This window comes from Erpetoichthys calabaricus, chromosome 15, assembly GCF_900747795.2.
Source record: "Erpetoichthys calabaricus chromosome 15, fErpCal1.3, whole genome shotgun sequence".
In the NCBI taxonomy this organism is placed as follows: domain Eukaryota; kingdom Metazoa; phylum Chordata; class Cladistia; order Polypteriformes; family Polypteridae; genus Erpetoichthys; species Erpetoichthys calabaricus.
In genome coordinates, this window is record NC_041408.2 from 15,509,939 (window position 1) to 15,529,374 (window position 19,436).

General features: G+C 40.2%; 1 protein-coding gene across 1 annotated transcript in view; it reads left to right on the forward strand.

The window, feature by feature from the left end:
• The window catches only part of LOC114665918 (cytochrome c oxidase subunit 7A-related protein, mitochondrial), a 40,059-nt gene extending 24,883 nt beyond the window's left edge, over positions 1–15,176 (forward strand). The window contains exons 2-3 of the mRNA XM_028820583.2: positions 11,696–11,830; positions 14,852–15,176. Of these exons, the coding sequence (XP_028676416.1) occupies positions 11,696–11,830; positions 14,852–14,995 (279 nt within the window). The 3' untranslated portion in view covers positions 14,996–15,176. The remainder of the gene's footprint in view (positions 1–11,695; positions 11,831–14,851) is intronic.
• The last annotated feature ends 4,260 nt before the right edge of the window (positions 15,177–19,436 follow it).

Consider the following 19,436-nt stretch of genomic DNA (forward strand, 5'->3'; position numbering starts at 1 on the left):
TACAGTAAAACTGGCTATGTCCAGTACTTTTTACTGTTAAAAATCATGAAAACCACATCGGATATCAGGATTCAAAAAGTACTAAATTGGCTAGGCTCCTGATATATGCAGCTTGCATGAGTTAGGCTGTATGAGTGAGTTCTGATATGTGCACTCATCTGCTGCACAAAAAATCAATGTTACCACTGTTTTTAAATCACTCATTTCTGTATTTAAAAATATAAGCTGTTTTATACTCAGTATCTTAATCATTTAGAGGTGTTTGTGATTTTATCCCTTTTTTAAAAATCTGTCAGGAAATAAAGTATTAATGCAATTAATAATAATACATTTTATTTATATAGTGCCTTTCCCATGCTCAAGGTGCTTATATATATAGAGAATACTGCAAACTTGTGGAAAAAAAGAATAAGAAATACCAGCAAGATTGCAGTGTTTGTACTGCTGTTGTTTTTGAAGTCAATGCTGATGTTTTCTTTTGCTTCATGCTATGATTATAAAGCCGTTTGCTCTTTTTTGAATTTATGGGTGATGCACTTTTCATAAGTATTATATGTAAACTGAGATTAAATTTAGAAAAACAATAAGAGAGGATGGGAAAGGTGTATAATATCAGACCTGCTCTGCTTACCTGGATCTGGCATACATGTGATAGATATTCAGCAAGACTACACCCCATCCCACAGCTTTGTCTTGATGGTGGCCAGCTCAGACAGCATGACGGGACAGTGTTGGTCAAGTGTGACCTAAGTCTGAAGGCATAATTCTTTTTTTAGTTTCTCAATCTGTGAACTCAAGTCTTGCCAGCAGTTAAAGTTTCTTCATAAATGCATGTTTCAAGATTAAATGAGTGGTATGCAGGACATGGTCCATTAGCAGGACACTAAATGATTAGACTTGCAACATAGTGGAGGTTTATATCTATTTGCTGTCCTAGATGTAGTTTGAAATCTGTTAGAAGGAGATGGAGATCATTTTGAAGAGAAAGGCTCCTCTTGTCTGGCTTTTTTAGCTTGAAAACACCAGAATAAGTGCTTATAGAAGATAAGTCAGGAAGAGGTTGTACAGAAATGCGAAACATTGTTGCTAACATTCGTTCAAGGAAGAGACAGAGGTGGAGTTGGTGGGTAAAAACAACTGTTGATTGGGATTGTATTTAAATACAGTGGTGTGAAAAACTATTTGCCCCCTTCCTGATTTCTTATTCTTTTGCATGTTTGTCACACAAAATGTTTCTGATCATCTAACACATTTAACCATTAGTCAAATATAACACAAGTAAACACAAAATGCAGTTTTTAAATGATGGTGTTTATTATTTAGGGAGAAAAAAAATCCAAACCTACATGGCCCTGTGTGAAAAAGTAATTGCCCCCTTGTTAAAAAATAACCTAACTGTGGTGTATCACACCTGAGTTCAATTTCCGTAGCCACCCCCAGGCCTGATTACTGCCACACCTGTTTCAATCAAGAAATCACTTAAATAGGAGCTGCCTGACACAGAGAAGTAGACCAAAAGCACCTCAAAAGCTAGACATCATGCCAAGATCCAAAGAAATTCAGGAACAAATGAGAACAGAAGTAATTGAGATCTATCAGTCTGGTAAAGGTTATAAAGCCATTTCTAAAGCTTTGGGACTCCAGCGAACCACAGTGAGAGCCATTATCCACAAATGGCAAAAACATGGAACAGTGGTGAACCTTCCCAGGAGTGGCCGGCCGACCAAAATGACCCCAAGAGCGCAGAGACGACTCATCCGAGAGGTCACAAAAGACCCCAGGACAACGTCTAAAGAACTGCAGGCCTCACTTGCCTCAATTAAGGTCAGTGTTCACGACTCCACCATAAGAAAGAGACTGGGCAAAAACGGCCTGCATGGCAGATTTCCAAGACGCAAACCACTGTTAAGCAAAAAGAACATTAGGGCTCGTCTCAATTTTGCTAAGAAACATCTCAATGATTGCCAAGACTTTTGGGAAAATACCTTGTGGACTGAGGAGTCAAAAGTTGAAAAGTTGTAAAGCACTTTGAGCTACTTTTTGTATGAAAATGTGCTATATAAATAAATGTTGTTGTTGAACTTTTTGGAAGGCAAATGTCCCGTTACATCTGGCGTAAAAGGAACACAGCATTTCAGAAAAAGAACATCATACCAACAGTAAAATATGGTGGTGGTAGTGTGATGGTCTGGGGTTGTTTTGCTGCTTCAGGACCTGGAAGGCTTGCTGTGATAGATGGAACCATGAATTCTACTGTCTACCAAAAAATCCTGAAGGAGAATGTCCGGCCATCTGTTCGTCAACTCAAGCTGAAGCGATCTTGGGTGCTGCAACAGGACAATGACCCAAAACACACCAGCAAATCCACCTCTGAATGGCTGAAGGAAAACAAAATGAAGACTTTGGAGTGGCCTAGTCAAAGTCCTGACCTGAATCCAATTGAGATGCAATGGCATGACCTTAAAAAGGCGGTTCATGCTAGAAAACCCTCAAATAAAGCTGAATTACAACAATTTTGCAAAGATGAGTGGGCCAAAATTCCTCCAGAGCGCTGTAAAAGACTCATTGCAAGTTATCGCAAACGCTTATTACGCCAGTTATTAGGTTCAGGGGGCAATTACTTTTTCACACAGGGCCATGTAGGTTTGGATTTTTTTTTCTCCCTAAATAATAAAAACCACCATTTTACAAACTGCAGTTTGTGTTTACTTGTGTTATATTTGACTAATGGTTAAATGTGTTTGATGATCAGAAACATTTTGTGTGACAAACATGCAAAAGAATAAGAAATCAGGAAGGGGGCAAATAGTTTTTCACACCACTGTATTTATATTTGACAATAATAAAAGCAGTTTTTTTTTGTCAAAGTAGACTATACATTTCTTTACTAAAATTGCAGATGCATTGCCTATTGTTTAAATAAATAAATCTTTACTAGTTCACAATCAAACCATTATTTTTGTATCTGTATTATAAATTACTACTAGCCTTAAGGTGTAAAACAAACAAGGTGCCTGTGTTCTCCAAACCCAGCGTAGTTTGGTTTATCCATCCATCCATTTTCCAACCCGCTGAATCCGAACACAGGGTCACGGGGGTCATGTGAGAATTTGGCATGCTTGAAAAAAAAAGTTCAGTGTCTAGTGTAAATTTTGTTTTTATTGTTTCATTTGTTCATATTGCCTGTTTTGTTCATACTGAAAATCTGAAGTGGAAAAAAAAATGGAGCTTTTGATGTATAGCCGTCAACTGGGTCTGATTCAGTTTTACCTTTTAAATGGAGAATACTGACTGAAACCTATTGACACACCCTGTAAAATGTAATGAAAAATGTTGGGACTGATTGTTATTTTATCTGTCTGTGGACTTTGAGTAAGATCAGCAACACATTGATAGGTACCTGTGTGTCATAATGATTCAGCAATAGCTCAAGTAAAAAGCAGTAAAATGTGCTTAAAAGAGCAAATGGTGCATTTCTTCTTTTCTTTTTGGTTTATTTGAAAAGACAACTTAATAAAGATAATGCCACAATGTGAAATATTTTAATGAATTCCGGAAAAAGAGGTAATTTGTAGCATTGCAATTTTATGTAGTTTATAGTTGCCCTCAGTACATAGTGTACTGTACATTGTGTAGGTTCAGTACTGCTAAGTTACACTCTAAAGGATGCTGCTGGGTTACAAGATCGGCTCCCAACACTGACCCACTGCAACTTTGTGCACTTGTTCTATTCATATGTGTAGTATTCTTGGAATCGCCTTGTAATTAAAGAAGGCATTCGCCATATCAAGGGAACACCTTCTGTAAATTATTATTAGTTGGATATTCGTGCAAACATAAATGGGCAGAATTGCGAAATTGAATATTTTTGTGTGTGTGTGTATATATATATATATATATATATATATATATATATATATATATATATATATATATATATATATATATATACACATTTTTTTTTTTTTTTTTATAGATATTTAGTAATTTCACTATGCATAGTATAATCTTTCTCATATAAAACAGAGGAGTGTTAGCTGTTTCTGGGCATAAAGCCAAGCATTATGTGTGCAAATAGGAACATTTTATTGAATCCATTTAAACTATAGAGAGCAAGTCTTTATCTTCAATCACTGTGTTAAATTTCATGCTGCACTCAGTACAGAAAGAAACATGCTGATTTTTTTTGTTTTTTAACACATTTTACTATGTACGTATCACTAATTGATACCATAAACATTAATTTGCATGTTTGTAAGATTAATTGCATGCTTGGTCATAATACCAGGATAGAATTGTAGTGGATGGCAAATATGAGTTGTACAGTGATTGAGAGCAGAGTTTTAATTATCTGTGTTGATAATGGTACAGAACGTTTCTCAGCACAGCCTATTTTGTCACCTTGTGTGTTTTATTGTTTTAGAAGCAGTATGTATTTGTTCATTTGTTCTTTTCCTTTTTGTCACAGATGAACCCAATGATAATTTTCCTTTCCTAATGGATGGACCTAATGGACCTAAGGCTGCTGACTTGTATCTGCATTCTATCTTATGTAGTCTTGAAAATATTGTTTTGTACATAAGACGATCTAGTCATTCCTTTCCTAATGGGTAAAATGGCATCCTTTATGACTCTCAGACCCTGGTTCAGGTACAATTTGGGATGCCTTTGGATAGAGTTTGTTGTTCTCGGTTTCAAATTGATTACTGTTCGAATTGCCTGTTTTGTTTTTCTTCATTTTGCTGTTTTGCAAAAGTCAAGCCATGTTTAAATGGGATTTGTTTCCTACTACAGTAGAACTAATTTTCCAGAATAAAATCTGAAAATGACATAATTGAGAAGCATTCAATCTCTGTTTTAACAACTTAAATTGAGTATTGTCTTCAATTTTTTTTTCATGACATGAACAAGGTAACCCTGTATGTATGTGTTTGTGTGAATGCACATAAATTATCACTGACTTTAAGGTCTCGCAACTAAAACAGTAACTCCAGTCTTGCTGTCATGAAGACAAAGGATCTGCCCATTGCACTTTGAGATTAAGTTGTTGGGAGGAAAATAAAGCAGTAAAAGGCTATCAAAAGAGTGGCAATGGTTTGAACCTTCACCACAGCACCTGGAAATCCATTGCAACAAAATTGAAAAAAGGCATAGCAGAGATGCTCCCAAGATCAGGCTATCCTTCAAAACTGAACAACCATTCAAGAAGAGCAGTTGTCAGAAAAGTGACCAAGACTCCAGCTGCAACACTTAGAGTTCCGGAACTCTTCAGCTTGACCGGGGGGACCTGTCCAGACATTAACAGTCTCTTTGGGAGAGTGGTTTGAAGGATGTCACAATTGAAAGACTGTCGTGTTCCTAACTTTGTTAGAAGCAGTTATTGAAAATGGATCATTTATGTGTCTGCAATACACTGAACACTGTAATGAGGCCAGTCTACTTAGTCTTAAACATTTGGAGACTCATCACTTTTCCTTTAACAAGCAGTCTTAAAAGGAAACTTTTTTCCTCTCAATTTCTCATCTGTATGAGCATCTTGTTATTGCTACCCTGCTTAAAGTAATTAGATTGCTCCAGCTTTAAATTGCTTCAGAGTAATTTACAAAGGCAGCTCGATTAATAGCATCTAGTCAGTTAAAACAAAAAATGGCTAAAAGCAATGCTGTTGGAGAGAAATAACATCTGGTTTGCACAGAGAGTAACAAAGATGACACAGACTTTGCATTCTTTGTACTTTATACTGTTGCTAATTAATTAACGGTCCACTGTCTGAATTTTCTTTTTTGATAAAATCTCTCTGGGAGAAGGTCCATGTGAGCATAGGGAAAGTGTGCAAACTTCATACGACAATGACTAGGTTGGGATTTGAAGACCATGCTGACCGGTGTGCCCTACACACAATAGGATTTGTTTTTATGTAATACATTCTAACTTTGCAAATATATTCAACAATTAACATAGTTTTTACTTCATGTTAGTCTGTGTGTTTACTTCTGTAATTTAATAACTATGGTGCAGCAGGTGCAGTTTATACAGGATTACCTTTTTTATTATTTTTGGTGTAATGCTTGTAGAATTTGCATTGGTAACCTAAAAACACATGCTTCAAGATATTTAGGTAGTGTTGTAAAGTAATGAGATACATTTTTTTCCTTGAATATTTTTCAATGAAAATAATTGTACTCTTTAAGAAATCTTTTAATTTACTCCATCCATCCATTTTCCAACCCGCTGAATCCAAACACAGGGTCACGGGGGTCTGCTGGAGCCAATCCCAGCCAACACAGGGCGCAAGGCAGGGAACCAATCCGGGGCAGGGCGCCAGCTCACACACGCACACACACCCACCCACACACCAAGCACACACTAGGGCCAATTTAGAATCGCCAATCCACCTAACCTGCATGTCTTTGGACTGTGGGAGGAAACCCATGCAGACACGGGGAGAACATGCAAACTCCACGCAAAGTGCATTGTTACAAGTACAGTTGATTTCCTATGTTCCAAATGCAAGGTTCACAGTGGCCAGTTAAAAGAAGACTAATGCAAGTGTTTTTGGAGTTGCTGTTCACGACCGTATAGCTCAAAGTGTTTTAGTAAATAACACAATGTCTGTGCAGTTCTCTCTGGCTGTGTAAGTGGGTGCATGTCAGTATATCGCAGTATAGCGATACACGTATGTGATGTCAAAGCTGTTGCCCTAAATCTAGTGGTGCAGTGACGTGACTTTGAGAAACCTCTCAGTGTAGTGGCGGTTGCAGGAGCAGTCTTTCTGAAGTAGAGGCTTTGTATGCCTGGCTGTACAATACCATGGTAAAAACAGAAAATCACATTCAGTTCCACCATTAGTAAAATGAAAAATTTATTGTGCCTTTTTCTGTAATTCACTATAAAATATATAAATACTAACCATAAAATCGGCTTTAACATTCTTGTATATTCATCAAGTGGTTACCTAAATATCATTTAAAAACTCCTTATATCATAAGGATATTTTTCAGCAATCTCCATCTGAAGGGAGGGGGGTTAGCCCAAAATAAATACACCTTATTCAAATAATAAAGACAGAACAGTCAATTTTTCATTAAAACGTGACCGATTACTTTTCAAATGTTGTAATATAATCTGTGTCAAAATTTAAAATGCATTTACTTATAAAATGCTTCTAATGTTTGGGGACTTATTCACTAGAGCTTGACATAGTTTTCTAAATGTGATTAAATATGATACAAAACACAAATTCTGAAATTCCTTTACTTAGAAATTGCTGCTGAAATAGGAAAAAAACTAGGTGCTTAGTTTATTTTATTTGTTTTGTGATACAGTAAATTTTATATACAGTACATGTAGAAATGACACTGAGGCAGCACAGTGACAATTACTATACACACATTTTATGTGTACACACACGCATATACAAATAATTTTTTATTCTACACATACAGTGCATTCGGAAAGTATTCACAGCGCATCACTTTTTCCACATTTTGTTAAGTTACAGCCTTATTCCAAAATGGATTAAATTCATTTTTTTCCTCAGAATTCTACACACAACACCCCATTAATGACAACGTGAAAACAGTTTACTTGAGATTTTTGCAAATTTATTAAAAATAAAAATTTGAGAATTCACATGTACATAAGTATTCACAGCCTTTGCCGTGAAGCTCGAAATTGAACTCGGGTGCATCCTGTTTCCCCTGATCATCCTTGAGATGTTTCTGCAGCTTCATTGGAGTCCACCTGTGGTAAATTCAGTTGACTGGACATGATTTGGAAAGGCACACACCTGTCTATATAAGGTCCCACAGTTGACAGTTCATGTCAGAGCACAAACCAAGCATGAAGTCAAAGGAATTGTCTGTAGACCTCCGAGACAGGATTGTCTCAAGGCACAAATCTGGGGAAGGTTACAGAAAAATTTCTGCTGCTTTGAAGGTCCCAATGGGCACAGTGGCCTCCATCATCCGTAAGTAGAAGAAGTTCGAAACCAGGACTCTTTCTAGAGCTGGCCGGCCATCTAAACTGAGCGATCGGGAGAGAAGGGTCTTAGGGAGGTGACCAAGAACCCAATGGTCACTCTGTCAGAGCTCCAGAGGTCGTCTGTGGAGAGAGGAGAACCTTCCAGAAGGACAATCATCTCTGCAGCAATCCCACCAATCAGGCCTGTATGGTAGAGTGGCCAGACGGAAGCCACTCCTTAGTAAAAGGCACATAGCAGCCCACCTGGAGTTTGCCAAAAGGCATCTGAAGGACTTTCAGACCATGAGAAAGAAAATTCTCTGGTCTGATGAGACAAAGATTGAACTCTTTGGAGTGAATGCCAGGCGTCACGTTTGGAGGAAACCAGGCACCGCTCATCACCAGGCCAATACCATCCCTACAGTGAAGCGTGGTGGTGGCAGCATCATGCTGTGGGGATGTTTTTCAGTAGCAGGGACTGGGAGACTAGTCAGGATAAAGGGAAAGATGACTGCAGCAATGTACAGAGACATCCTGGATGAAAACCTGCTCCAGAGCGCTCTTGACCTCAGACTGGAGCGAAGGTTCATCTTTCAGCAGGACAACGTCCCTAAGCACACAGCCAAGATATCAAAGGAGTGGCTTCAGGACAACTCTGTGAATGTCCTTGAGTGGCCCAGCCAGAGCCCAGACTTGAATCTGATTGAACATCTCTGGAGAGATCTTAAAATGGCTGTGCACCGACGCTTCCCATCCAACCTGATGGAGCTTGAGAGGTGCTGCAAAGAGGAATGGGCCAAACTGGCCAAGGATAGGTGTGCCAAGCTTGTGGCATCATATTCAACAAGACTTGAGGCTGGAATTGCTGCCAAAGGTGCATCGACAAAGTATTGAGCAAAGACTGTGAATACTTATGTACATGGGATTTCTCAGTTTTTTTATTTTTAATAAATTTGCAAAAACCTCAAGTAAACTTTTTTCACGTTGTCATAATGGGGTGTTGTGTGTAGAATTCTGAGGGGGAAAAAAATGAATTTAATCCATTTTGGAATAAGGCTGTAACATAACAAAAGGTGGAAAAAGTGATGCGCTGTGAATACTTTCCGGATGCATTGTATAAATGTAAAACAGTTTCATGTAAAAAATATAAATGTGTATAGACAATTTTATGCAACAGTAATAAAAGGAGATGAAGAGCTATGCATTGTAATATATATACATATTACCATTATGAAATGTACATTATGGCTTCTTGATGGTGTCGTTGTCAATGTAACCAAAATGAAACTAAATTAGATGGAGTAATTGTTTAGCAAGCTTAATTAATCGGGGAAACTCTTCTTGTGAACAGCCAGGTCTTTATCACAGTCTTGGGAGATAGCCTTCCAAAGATCGCTCAAGGTGCATTTTCGTGAACTTGAAGTCATTTTTTCTAGAAAATTCCCAAAAACGATGCTCAATGATGCTCTTCAGTGCTCTACTTCTCTATGTGCTGATGTGCTGTGTGCCTTTCAGAGACTCATATAGCTCTTTGCGCACACCCCCAGCTGTGTCTTATTATGTTCATCGATGGACATTAGTTTAATCCTCTGTTATTCTTTTGACCACAGCAGCCTGCTGCAGCACACAGTGGGATGTATTTTTACAGAGATGGGCACTGAGTTAATGTCTTTTGCACCCGATAATCAGAAAGGCTTAGTGCAGAGGGCTGGGGGGGCCGGGGGGATCAGTGTGCGGGGTACTAAAGTAGTGAGTACATTTAACATGTTTAGGTAATCCTTTCCAGTAGTTGATTCCTGTTTAAGACAAGTCTTGAACTGGTCTTGAATCTCTTTATTTCATCCTACTAATGTCGGTGTGAAGAAAGAAGACTGCGTGAGTGAATTCACTCAACTTTACTTTGACATCTAAAATTTTTGTAACCTGCTGAGCTCAATACTTAAGGACCGACTTTGTTCACAGCTACTTAGTGAAATCACTGAAAAATAAATTTTTTAAAAAATCTAGTTGCTTTAAGAATTTGTTTGACTCATTTCTGTATAATACAGTTGCATGATAATTTTTCACTGTCTGCTGGGTAGGTGAACAGTGTGGCCTTGGCATTGATTAATGTGGTGCAGCTTTGCTCAGAGCTCAGTTAATTTATTTTCATGGACAGAAAGGGGACTTATACTAACTGAGCAGCATTTCATTCATATGTTAAAGATCTTTTCTCTGCGAGAATACAGCTTGTAGATAAAGCTTTATAAATTATCTTGCAAATCCAATGGCACTTGCTTACACTAAAAGCAAAACCTGCTCTAGTAGAAACTCTGAGAATGTTATTTTAATCGTGCTAATGTTTGTGCCTTGGCAATCCCATTTCCAAGATGTTCTAGTAAAGTCTCTTTGAGCCCCTTTTCCCTTCGTACCGTTCACACTGTTAGCTTAGCATATTTTCTGCATTTATTTTGTTGTTTACCATCCTGAACACTTGTCAGGGTGTGTGTGGCAGCTCCTATCTGTTGAGACAGACCTGCTGGACAGAATTTGAATAATGAATCTGGTTTATCCAAGCTGCTGGCTGCTCAGTATGTACTTTTTAACTCCTTCTGTGCAGACTGTGATTTAGAGTGGTCTAGAATCACCTGGCCTTTCTATATTAAACTGAAACCACCGAGTATATACAACCAAGCTACTTTATAATTATGACTAATTGCTTGGCTGAAACTGTCCGATACTACTAGGTAACCAAACCCTGCATTCGTTCAACGTTAGATTGATTGCTACCTGTCTAACTTCATTCGAGTTGTTGGAGAAAGTACTACTAATAACATTTAGCCTTGGTGCCTCTCTCGGGGGAATCCCGCCTCTACCACTACTATAGAATGAATTAGCTAATTCCCCCCATCCTGCCACCATCTGTATGGTTAGTGCATATCTTTTTAATTTGTGTTGCCCTTTTTATTATGACGGGGAGCGGCAAACAGAAGAGAAATGTTCTGCTATGTATTTAATGAATTGCATGGTTGCTAAGCGACATGAAGATGATTGTATGGATCGCATGATCTCCACTAATTAAACTGTGCCCACAGCACAGCAGATGCCAGGAACAGTAGGTCACACGTGGCTTCTGCCTCATCTGACCATAATGGAATCTGGTGGCATCAATGAGACCCAGTCTCTATTGTTTCAACAAATGCCTTAACTCTACTGTTTGTAGATCTTTTCGCATCGATCTTGAGAGCCGAAATCTCCAAAATAGAAGCTGCCTCTTGAGTTTTTAAACTCCGTTCCACTACACTTTGGGAGTATGAACAGGTTCTATTCAATAAGGGCGCGCACAAAAAGGCGAGCTTCAAAAGGGCGACCTCAATTGGGCGTGGCGAATAAAGGCAAACGCAACAAAATTATTACAGAAAATTTATTAAAGGCAATGATTGAACGTATAAAAAGGCGAAAGTAAGAATATTAAAACATCCAATTAATTAATGCATGAACTTCTAACAAACTTTTTCTAAAGCTCTCTATATTTCGTTGTTTTCTGCTCTTACTCATTGTTGTGTTACACTTGAAGCTGTAGATTATGTGCAATGCCACGTAGATATTTTATTATCTACTATTATTATCTAAATTATCTACGGAAGCCTTTATTCGCCGCACTCAATTGAGGTTGCCTTTTTGTGCGTGCCCTTATTGAAGGATACCGTATGAACATACCTTTTTACCCATTAATGTTGTTGTCTTTGTACAGGGTCTCCGGCCAGTTGCACCTTCAGAAGCCCCAAAGTTAATATTTGCCACGCCGGCAAAGATGGCGTCAGAGGCTGGGATGGCTGAGCATTACCTCGGTGTTAACAGAGTTCCTGACTTGCAGAAGTTATTTCAGGTAAGTATTATACTGGTAATCCTAAAGGCTTCAGCAGTATTATTCAACAATTCAATTCATGTGGCACAAAAAAAAAAAACAGATTTTTGGGAATACTAAGAATGTAGTTTGTAGCTTATTGGTCAACATTATGCATAAAATGTATTCAGATGCTATTTATTTGAAAATGAATGCAAGAGGCACTAACCTCTTTTATAACTGTCATTCAGAGTATAACAACGTCAGATATGCTGGGCACAGAAGTCTGAGCTAGGAAGCAAAGCTTACTGTGGAATGATGAATTTCTCAAGGTCAATGAAGAGAGTAAATTGCCTCAATTTCATGCTGAATTGTAGTCAGTATTACTTCCTCAATCCAATGAATTGTAGGACAGGAAAACGGCAGGTTCGTCTTAAAATCTGCTTCTCCTGCTTCAGGTGGTTTATGGGTTTTTTTGAGTTTTTAGATGCGATAACAGTCAGAAGGGGAACTCATTTCCCAGATCTTGAGAGTAGTTTATTTTTTACCTCCTTTTGACTGTTGCCAGTCAGCATTTATTCTTGTTACCTTTGTAAGTGCACTGATTGAGAGAACTGTTCTTTAAGATTGGGCTCCTGGCTGTAACGGTTCACATTGACATTAGGAATTTTGGTCTGTGCTGTCTGGGACTTTGCAGGCCATTGGAGCAAATGGAGTCAAAGTCATGTTCCTGAAACCAGCTCAAGATAATGCATGCTTTGTGATAATAATATAAAGGTACTAGGGGGCTCTCCCCCCTGCTCGCTTCACTCACCCAAAGCCCCCCTCAATCCCCCTGGGGTGCGCTATGCGCCAGCCACTTTGCTTCTCTGCCGCTGGCAAAGAAGAGTGAGATGAACACACGCTAAGGAGATGCGGTCGGATCAGCTGCTGATTTGCAGAGCTGTGTGTTCTGCTTGTCGCGCTGTGCGTCGATCATTTAAAAGCCTGTGCAGCAGCTGTCCTTTTGTCTCACTGCCTTGTCTCACGGGACGTTAAAGTGTCTCCGAGAAAATCGCATATCGTCTCCTTCCAAGCCTTCCAAGATTTGTTTTTTTATAATAGAGAGATAAATGGTGAGATCAACACACGCTAAGGAGATGAGGTCGGATCAGCTGCTGATTTGCAGAGATGTGTGTTCTGCTTGTCGCGCTGTGCGTTGATCATTTAAAAGCCTGTGCAGCAGCTGTCCTTTTGTCTCACTGCCTTGTCTCACGGGACGTTAAAGTGTCTCCGAGAAAATCGCATATCGTCTCCTTCCAAGCCTTCCAAGATTTGTTTTTTTTTTTATAATAGAGAGATAAATGTCGAAATTGCTAAAGTGTTAGCCATAAAGGGATGTGCGTGGTCAACAACAGTGCTTGGATAATGCTGACATTTAAATGATGGTCTTTTGGCATTAAGAGACCTAATGTGCGTCAAGTAAACATTTCACCACCATAATCAGCTGTACCATGAATGGATGCATACTGCTTCCACCAAATTCTGACCCTACCATCTTTATGCTGCACCAGTAGTCAAGATGTGTCGGGTCCAAGTTAATAGGGTTTTGGTGATCATGTGACCAGTGAAGACCTTAAAGGTCCAACATGCTGTTCACGCAGGAATGCCCTTCTCCACACCACTGTTGTAAACTGTTTTTGTTAACTCGGATGTGTGTGGCTATTCTCCCCTCACCTGTTTTATTACCGAGATGTTTGCATTCATAGACTTTTTAAATCCAATCCATCCATTTTCCAACCCGCTGAATCCGAACACAGGGTCACGGGGGTCTGCTGGAGCCAATCCCAACCAACACAGGGCACAAGGCAGGAACCAATCCCGGGCAGGGTGCCAACCCACCGCAGTTAAATCAAATCTTTCTCTCTAAACTGTAATAATTTAAAATTCAAGATTTTAAGCTATGTTTAAAACCAACCATGTCGGAAAAGATAATCATGTCAGAGTTGCTAACATCTGATGTCTTTTCTAACATTTAATCGAATAACAGACGCACCTTTTGATCACATATGCATGCTGTATAAACTGTTTTTTCATTTGGTAGCCCCATGTTTAGCTGTTGTACAGGGCAGGCTAGTCTAACATGCAGCTCTGACTAATCAAGTGGCCACTGGGTGTATATTGTGATTAGTCCGTTTTAACGCAGCCAGAATTTTAGTTCTGTAGGAATGAGCAGGGTTTCATCCTGCGGGGGTTACTGGGAGGTTTCCTCTGCACGTGTGGTATGTTCTTGCTGAATTCTGCATGCATGATGAACTGTGCCCTCTGTTGTCACTGGCTTTGTTAAATAAACAGACTCCACAGCTGGCTTGCACTCATTCAGCACACTGGATTAAATGATACTCCTTGTTATTTTGAACTCCTATTTTTATTTTGATGTCAGCCCCAGTATATTTGCTTGATTAGAAGACCTGATCATCAGCTTTTTCTTTTTCTTCCTGTCTCATCTGTGGCATTTCAAGTGAGAGCAGATACGTTTATAATGTGTTTTTCTAAGTGTAACAGTTGAGTTTTTCTTGTATAATGTTAATTCTTTGCCAGTGAATAGAAGCAAAACTAGAGAGCAGGGAGCAAGTGAGTAGGAGTGCTGCAAGGATGTTACAGTCCTATTCATTCTGGCCATTCTGCAGTATATCTGAGAGCCCTTTTTGTCCTGAGGAGGTGCATTTTTTAACCCCCTGTAGTTTTTTGAAGAATCCCTTAGGGGAGCAGCAGAGCTGCATGGTACTTAGCGGGCAAAGTTGATGTGCCGTTGCGTCTGGCGATGTACCTTGCCACTTCTGCTGTATCAGTATAGCGCGGCTGCTTTAAGATTTAATAATCGCAGCTAACCTGCAGTGCCTCTGATGGAAAGTGGAATGCTTCAAAGATGTCTTTCATGCCCCAGTTTATCTGTGAGCTGTTGCTAGGAGATAAGAGTAGATTGCTGTCTTATGGAGATGCATAATTTTCCTTTGGATTGTGGGTTGGTACTTCATTCCCAGTCTCTCAGTAACGATCCTCTTTCTCCCTCCCAAAATTCAGAAATCCGATGGAATTCCTGTCCATTTGAAGAGGGGTGTCCCAGACAAGCTGCTCTACCGAACCACCATGGCATTAACAATAGGAGGAACCATCTACTGTCTAGTAGCTCTCTACATTGCATCCCAGCCCAGGAATAAAAAGTGACTGGCATCTTGCACCCGTGAAACCCAGGAAAGCAAATGCAATGACTCGAACTTCAGTGTTTCAAAATGGGGAAAGGTTTAAAAACCAAGTAAGAGAATTTCAGGTGACAAACATCAAAACAATTCACTTATGTCTGATTTTTAAAGTTAAGGTTCACTGTGTAATGATAACTTGGGGGAGGGGGTGCAAATAAAAGGGCATATGTCGGGTCATTTCCGTTCTCTTGTTGGTGGCAGTGGGCATGTATTTCTAATTCGGGAACAGGTAATGAGATCATTTTAAATCTTCAACGGATCACATTTGAGTCAACTGAGGAGCCTGTTCTCCGAGATGCCATGGGTTCATGAGAAGTCTGCTTCAGCTTTCGTATACTTGCCTCTTTCTCGCTGCGAAAACAAACATCCACATCCCCATTTTTCTTTACTCTGTCAATCACTGTACCTTTAAGAATGCCAGCTCTGCGATACATTTAAGGTTGCCTGACTGTTGAAAACCTCACCTCTGGTTAATTGTGCTTCCTGGGGAAAAAAACAATGTTTTAAGGGACCTTTTCAACCTTTTCCTCCTCGAGTTTGTAAACAATTAAAAAGAAAATCTCCTGTAACGTGGTTTCTTTTTTTTTTTATCATATCTGGAAGAATAGTCTGGTTTGGTATACTGCCCAGCTCCTGAAACAGGCTTTCTGCCCGGATTCTTCTGTTGTACAGTCTTGATCATTGAGAACTTGTAGCGTCTTCTGCATTTCTTGGTGCCACTTTCTGATATTGTGCAGTGGTAGTGCTGCTTTGCAGTAAGGAAACTGTGGAAGATTGTGGGTTCGCTTCCCGGTTCCTCCCTGTGTGGATAGCGCTTTGAGTACTGAGAAAAGCGCTATATAAATGTAATGAATTATTATTATTATATAGCGACTAATTAATGCCGTGTCTTTATACGTGTCATAAAGCCTGTGTGCTCCTTATTCCTGTGAGAGTTTTGGGGAATTTGTTATTCCTAGCAGGGTACGTGTAAAGTGCTTCATATAAGTTCAAGACACATAAACAATGTCATGCTAGTTTCAGTGGTGTGAGGCATGCCATTGCTCAGTATACTGGACCTTTTGTTAGATTAAATTTTGAAAAGACCACCACAGTGTAGGTCAGCGTTGGAATTTTAGTTTTCTTGGTTAGTATCCAACACTCAGCTTGAGAGAACAGTGTCTCCTTTATTTGAAATTTTTATTTAGAGCCGTGACCTTTTAGTTTTATGGTATTCATCTACTGCAGGCTGCGACTTTCTTGGGTAACCCTTTACATGCCGCAGAGAAAGTTCTGAAGTGGCTGGCGTGTTGGCCAATGTGGTGTTCCATCAGTGGGCAATACTTTGAACTGCGAGCCGTCCTAATCGAATCCCTTCTTTGTTGAACTACTTGGGTTTTCATTTCAGTAGATGTTGGTGTGCTCTAGTGCAGGGGTCACCAAGTCCGGTCCTGGAGGACCACCGTGGCTGCAGGTTTTCATTCTAACCCTTTTTTTTTTTTTTTTAATGAGTGCCCTGTTTGTGCTGCTAGTTAACTTCTTGTGAATTAATTTTAATTGAATTGCTTTTTTAAGATTTGTTTCCCTGAATTTCTTCATCGTTCCTCTGAATTGCTTCATGTCTTTCCTTAAATGGCACCCAAACAGAAGTGAAATGTGAAGTGAGTGATCCAACAGAAGACCAGCTAAGTCAGGGCCTCGAACTCCAAGCAATTTCACCCCAACCAGCTGCTTAATAAGGTGCAGATTCTTGTTGTTAATTAAACCCGTTCTTTAATTTCGTGGCTTGTTGCTGCTCCATGGTACATTAGCAGACATTTCCGAAAATTGTTGATTTTTGTCTTTCTAAGAGCACAGTTAACATGTTTTGGGGAACTGAGCAGATCGACATTCCCGAGACCATCATCTTTCTTTATTTTCAGATATTGTATGATGGACACCAGTTGTTTTGGCTCATTTTGTATCTTGTTATAGTTTGGCTGCTAATTAAGGAAAAAGAAACAAGGGGTCTGAGTCTTCAAGAGTAAGACAATTAAAATGAATTCAAAAGAAGTTAATTAGCAGCAAAAACAGGTCACTCATTAAGAAAAAGGTGAGAATGAAAACCTGCAGCCACTGTGGCCCTCCAGGACCGGAGTTGGAGAACCTTGCTCTATGGGGTTTCTTCACTTTGTCACCCTGGGTACTTTGGAAACTGTAGCTAGCTGGATGATATTTGGAAGATACACGTGTCTGAAGAGGTTCGACTGAATGGTCCCGCTTTAGGAAGGATCAAGTTTTGAAGATCGAGTTGCATCCTCCAGATGTCCGTGTGAAAACAAGATTCTGAGTTTGATTTTTTTGGTGGCTGGTTGGTAAAGGGGATGGATGTGGCAGGTAAGAATAAAACTGGAAAAAGTAAACAAAGGTCTGTTATTGATAACTTGGACAAATCTGTTTATTAAAATAGGTTGTGTGGTTCCTGTTGGAAAGAGTATCTTGATTTGGACCTGCTGAGCATTCAAAGAATAGCTGAGTGGGAGTGGGAGTGGGGAGTGGGGGGCGCTGGGGGCTCTTCAGGTATTGGCTGAGAGTCCTGACAATGCAGAATCAAAAAAATAATGATAAAAAGATGGGAATGAAAAGTAAATGATTCACTACAGCTGCTTTATTTTTCAAGGTCAGTCATGATCCCGAATCATTTCTTTTTCTGTATTGCTTTGTCTGAACCAAAAATCATTCACAGCACATTAGTCATCGGCATGTGTGTGTAAATATTTCGCAGAAATGCACCGTGTGGAACAAAGAGGTGTTCGTGTTTGGAGACATTTGATAGTCGGAGTGCTTTTAACGGAGAGAGAACGAGAAGTGTGCTGCACCAGGGCTGCTCTCCGAGGCCAGACGTCGCGCAGTTACCGCCTTTAATTACTAATGCAACTGTTAAGGGGGCTTAAATACTCTTATGTTACGTTATTTTTATCGAACTCTTGGTGATGCTGTTCACTGTCTAATTGGTCCACATTATGTGGATTCATGAATGAGCTAATATTCAATTCGTGCTGGATTGAGAGCTGAATCTATTTATGTAATTCCTGATAGGAGTTGTGATGGAGCAGCTGGGCGCACTTTGCTGCCGTTCTGCTCGGCGTTGGTCTTATGGGCTGAAATCCAAGCTTGGGCTGTCTGTAGCCTCTGGGGTGCCCAGTCCCGGAGATGGACCACTTGGTGGCCTGCTGCTTTGCTAACAGCAGTCTTGCCCCTGCTCAGCTCCTCTGTGTGTTTTTCAGCGAGTGCTCATTAATCTCCGTATTAGATGACCGATCCGCATTGACACATTTTCATGGTGATTTGCGCCCCCAAGCAAACACCTGGTGCTCATAGCTGCATTTGTTTTTTGGCCTGCAAGAAAATAATAAAACTTATAGATGCTGAGATTCGAGCAAATCATAAGCAGTTCGAAATACACGCTTGTCTGGCCCTTTTAGATAAGTTGCCGTCCATCGACGAAATTTCCCAGCAGCGTCAACTCAGATGAGAAATTCGTTGAGCCTTCAAGAGCAGCGGCTCCGGTGCCGCCCTTTATTTTACCCGAATTGATCCCATCCGTACACGGCGCTCCCTGCAGCTGGTTAGGCGCGAGTGGATTTCTCCCCAAAGTCCTTTTGTAAAAGTCCTAGTAGACTGGAACACATGCGCTGAAATTATGAATTATTTAGGTAGCTGCCTTGTAAAAAGAAAAATCAAATTACCGGAGGCCAATACCGGAAAGAAGAATGATTTAATACAACCGAGAGAGTGGCACGGAGAAGCCGCAGTGACACGTACTCGAACACGACCCGTGAATAGATTGAATTCTGGGGCTGCTGCCTCCTGTGCCCACCTTCCTGAGGCAGGCGCAGTTCATGTGCACCTCAATTATTCCTGGTCGGAGAACCCGGACCCCTGTGCTGGAAAACGTTAATCGCTGAACACATCCATACACCCTCGTGGTCATTTCACAGTGCAAACGACCTGTACACGTTTGTGTGAGAAGTGTTGTGTGGCTCCGTGGACATTCATAAGCGGTGCCGGTTTAGTAACGCCATCGGTCTGTTTTAAAGTCGGGGTGTGGCGGCTAATTGGGGCGTCATGCTGAACGTTAACCGCTATGATGATCTTTACAACCAGGGTACACTTTACAGTTAGCCCACCGCACCTTGCAACCCCGAGTCAAACGTAAGTGCTGGCACTGTGTAGTTTGCCAGTTACTAAGACGACCTGTTAAGTCGGAAAGTCCGTAAACTGAAACTACGCAAAAGCTCCTTGACTGGCGGCGGCGCGGCGGCTGCTGCTGCTGCTGCTATGACAACGCAAATCCCTCGCAACGCGCTTCTTGCCCCCCGAATTAAAAATAAGCAGTGGCTTAGAGATGAAGGTAAAAACACACACACACACACTGACACTCCATC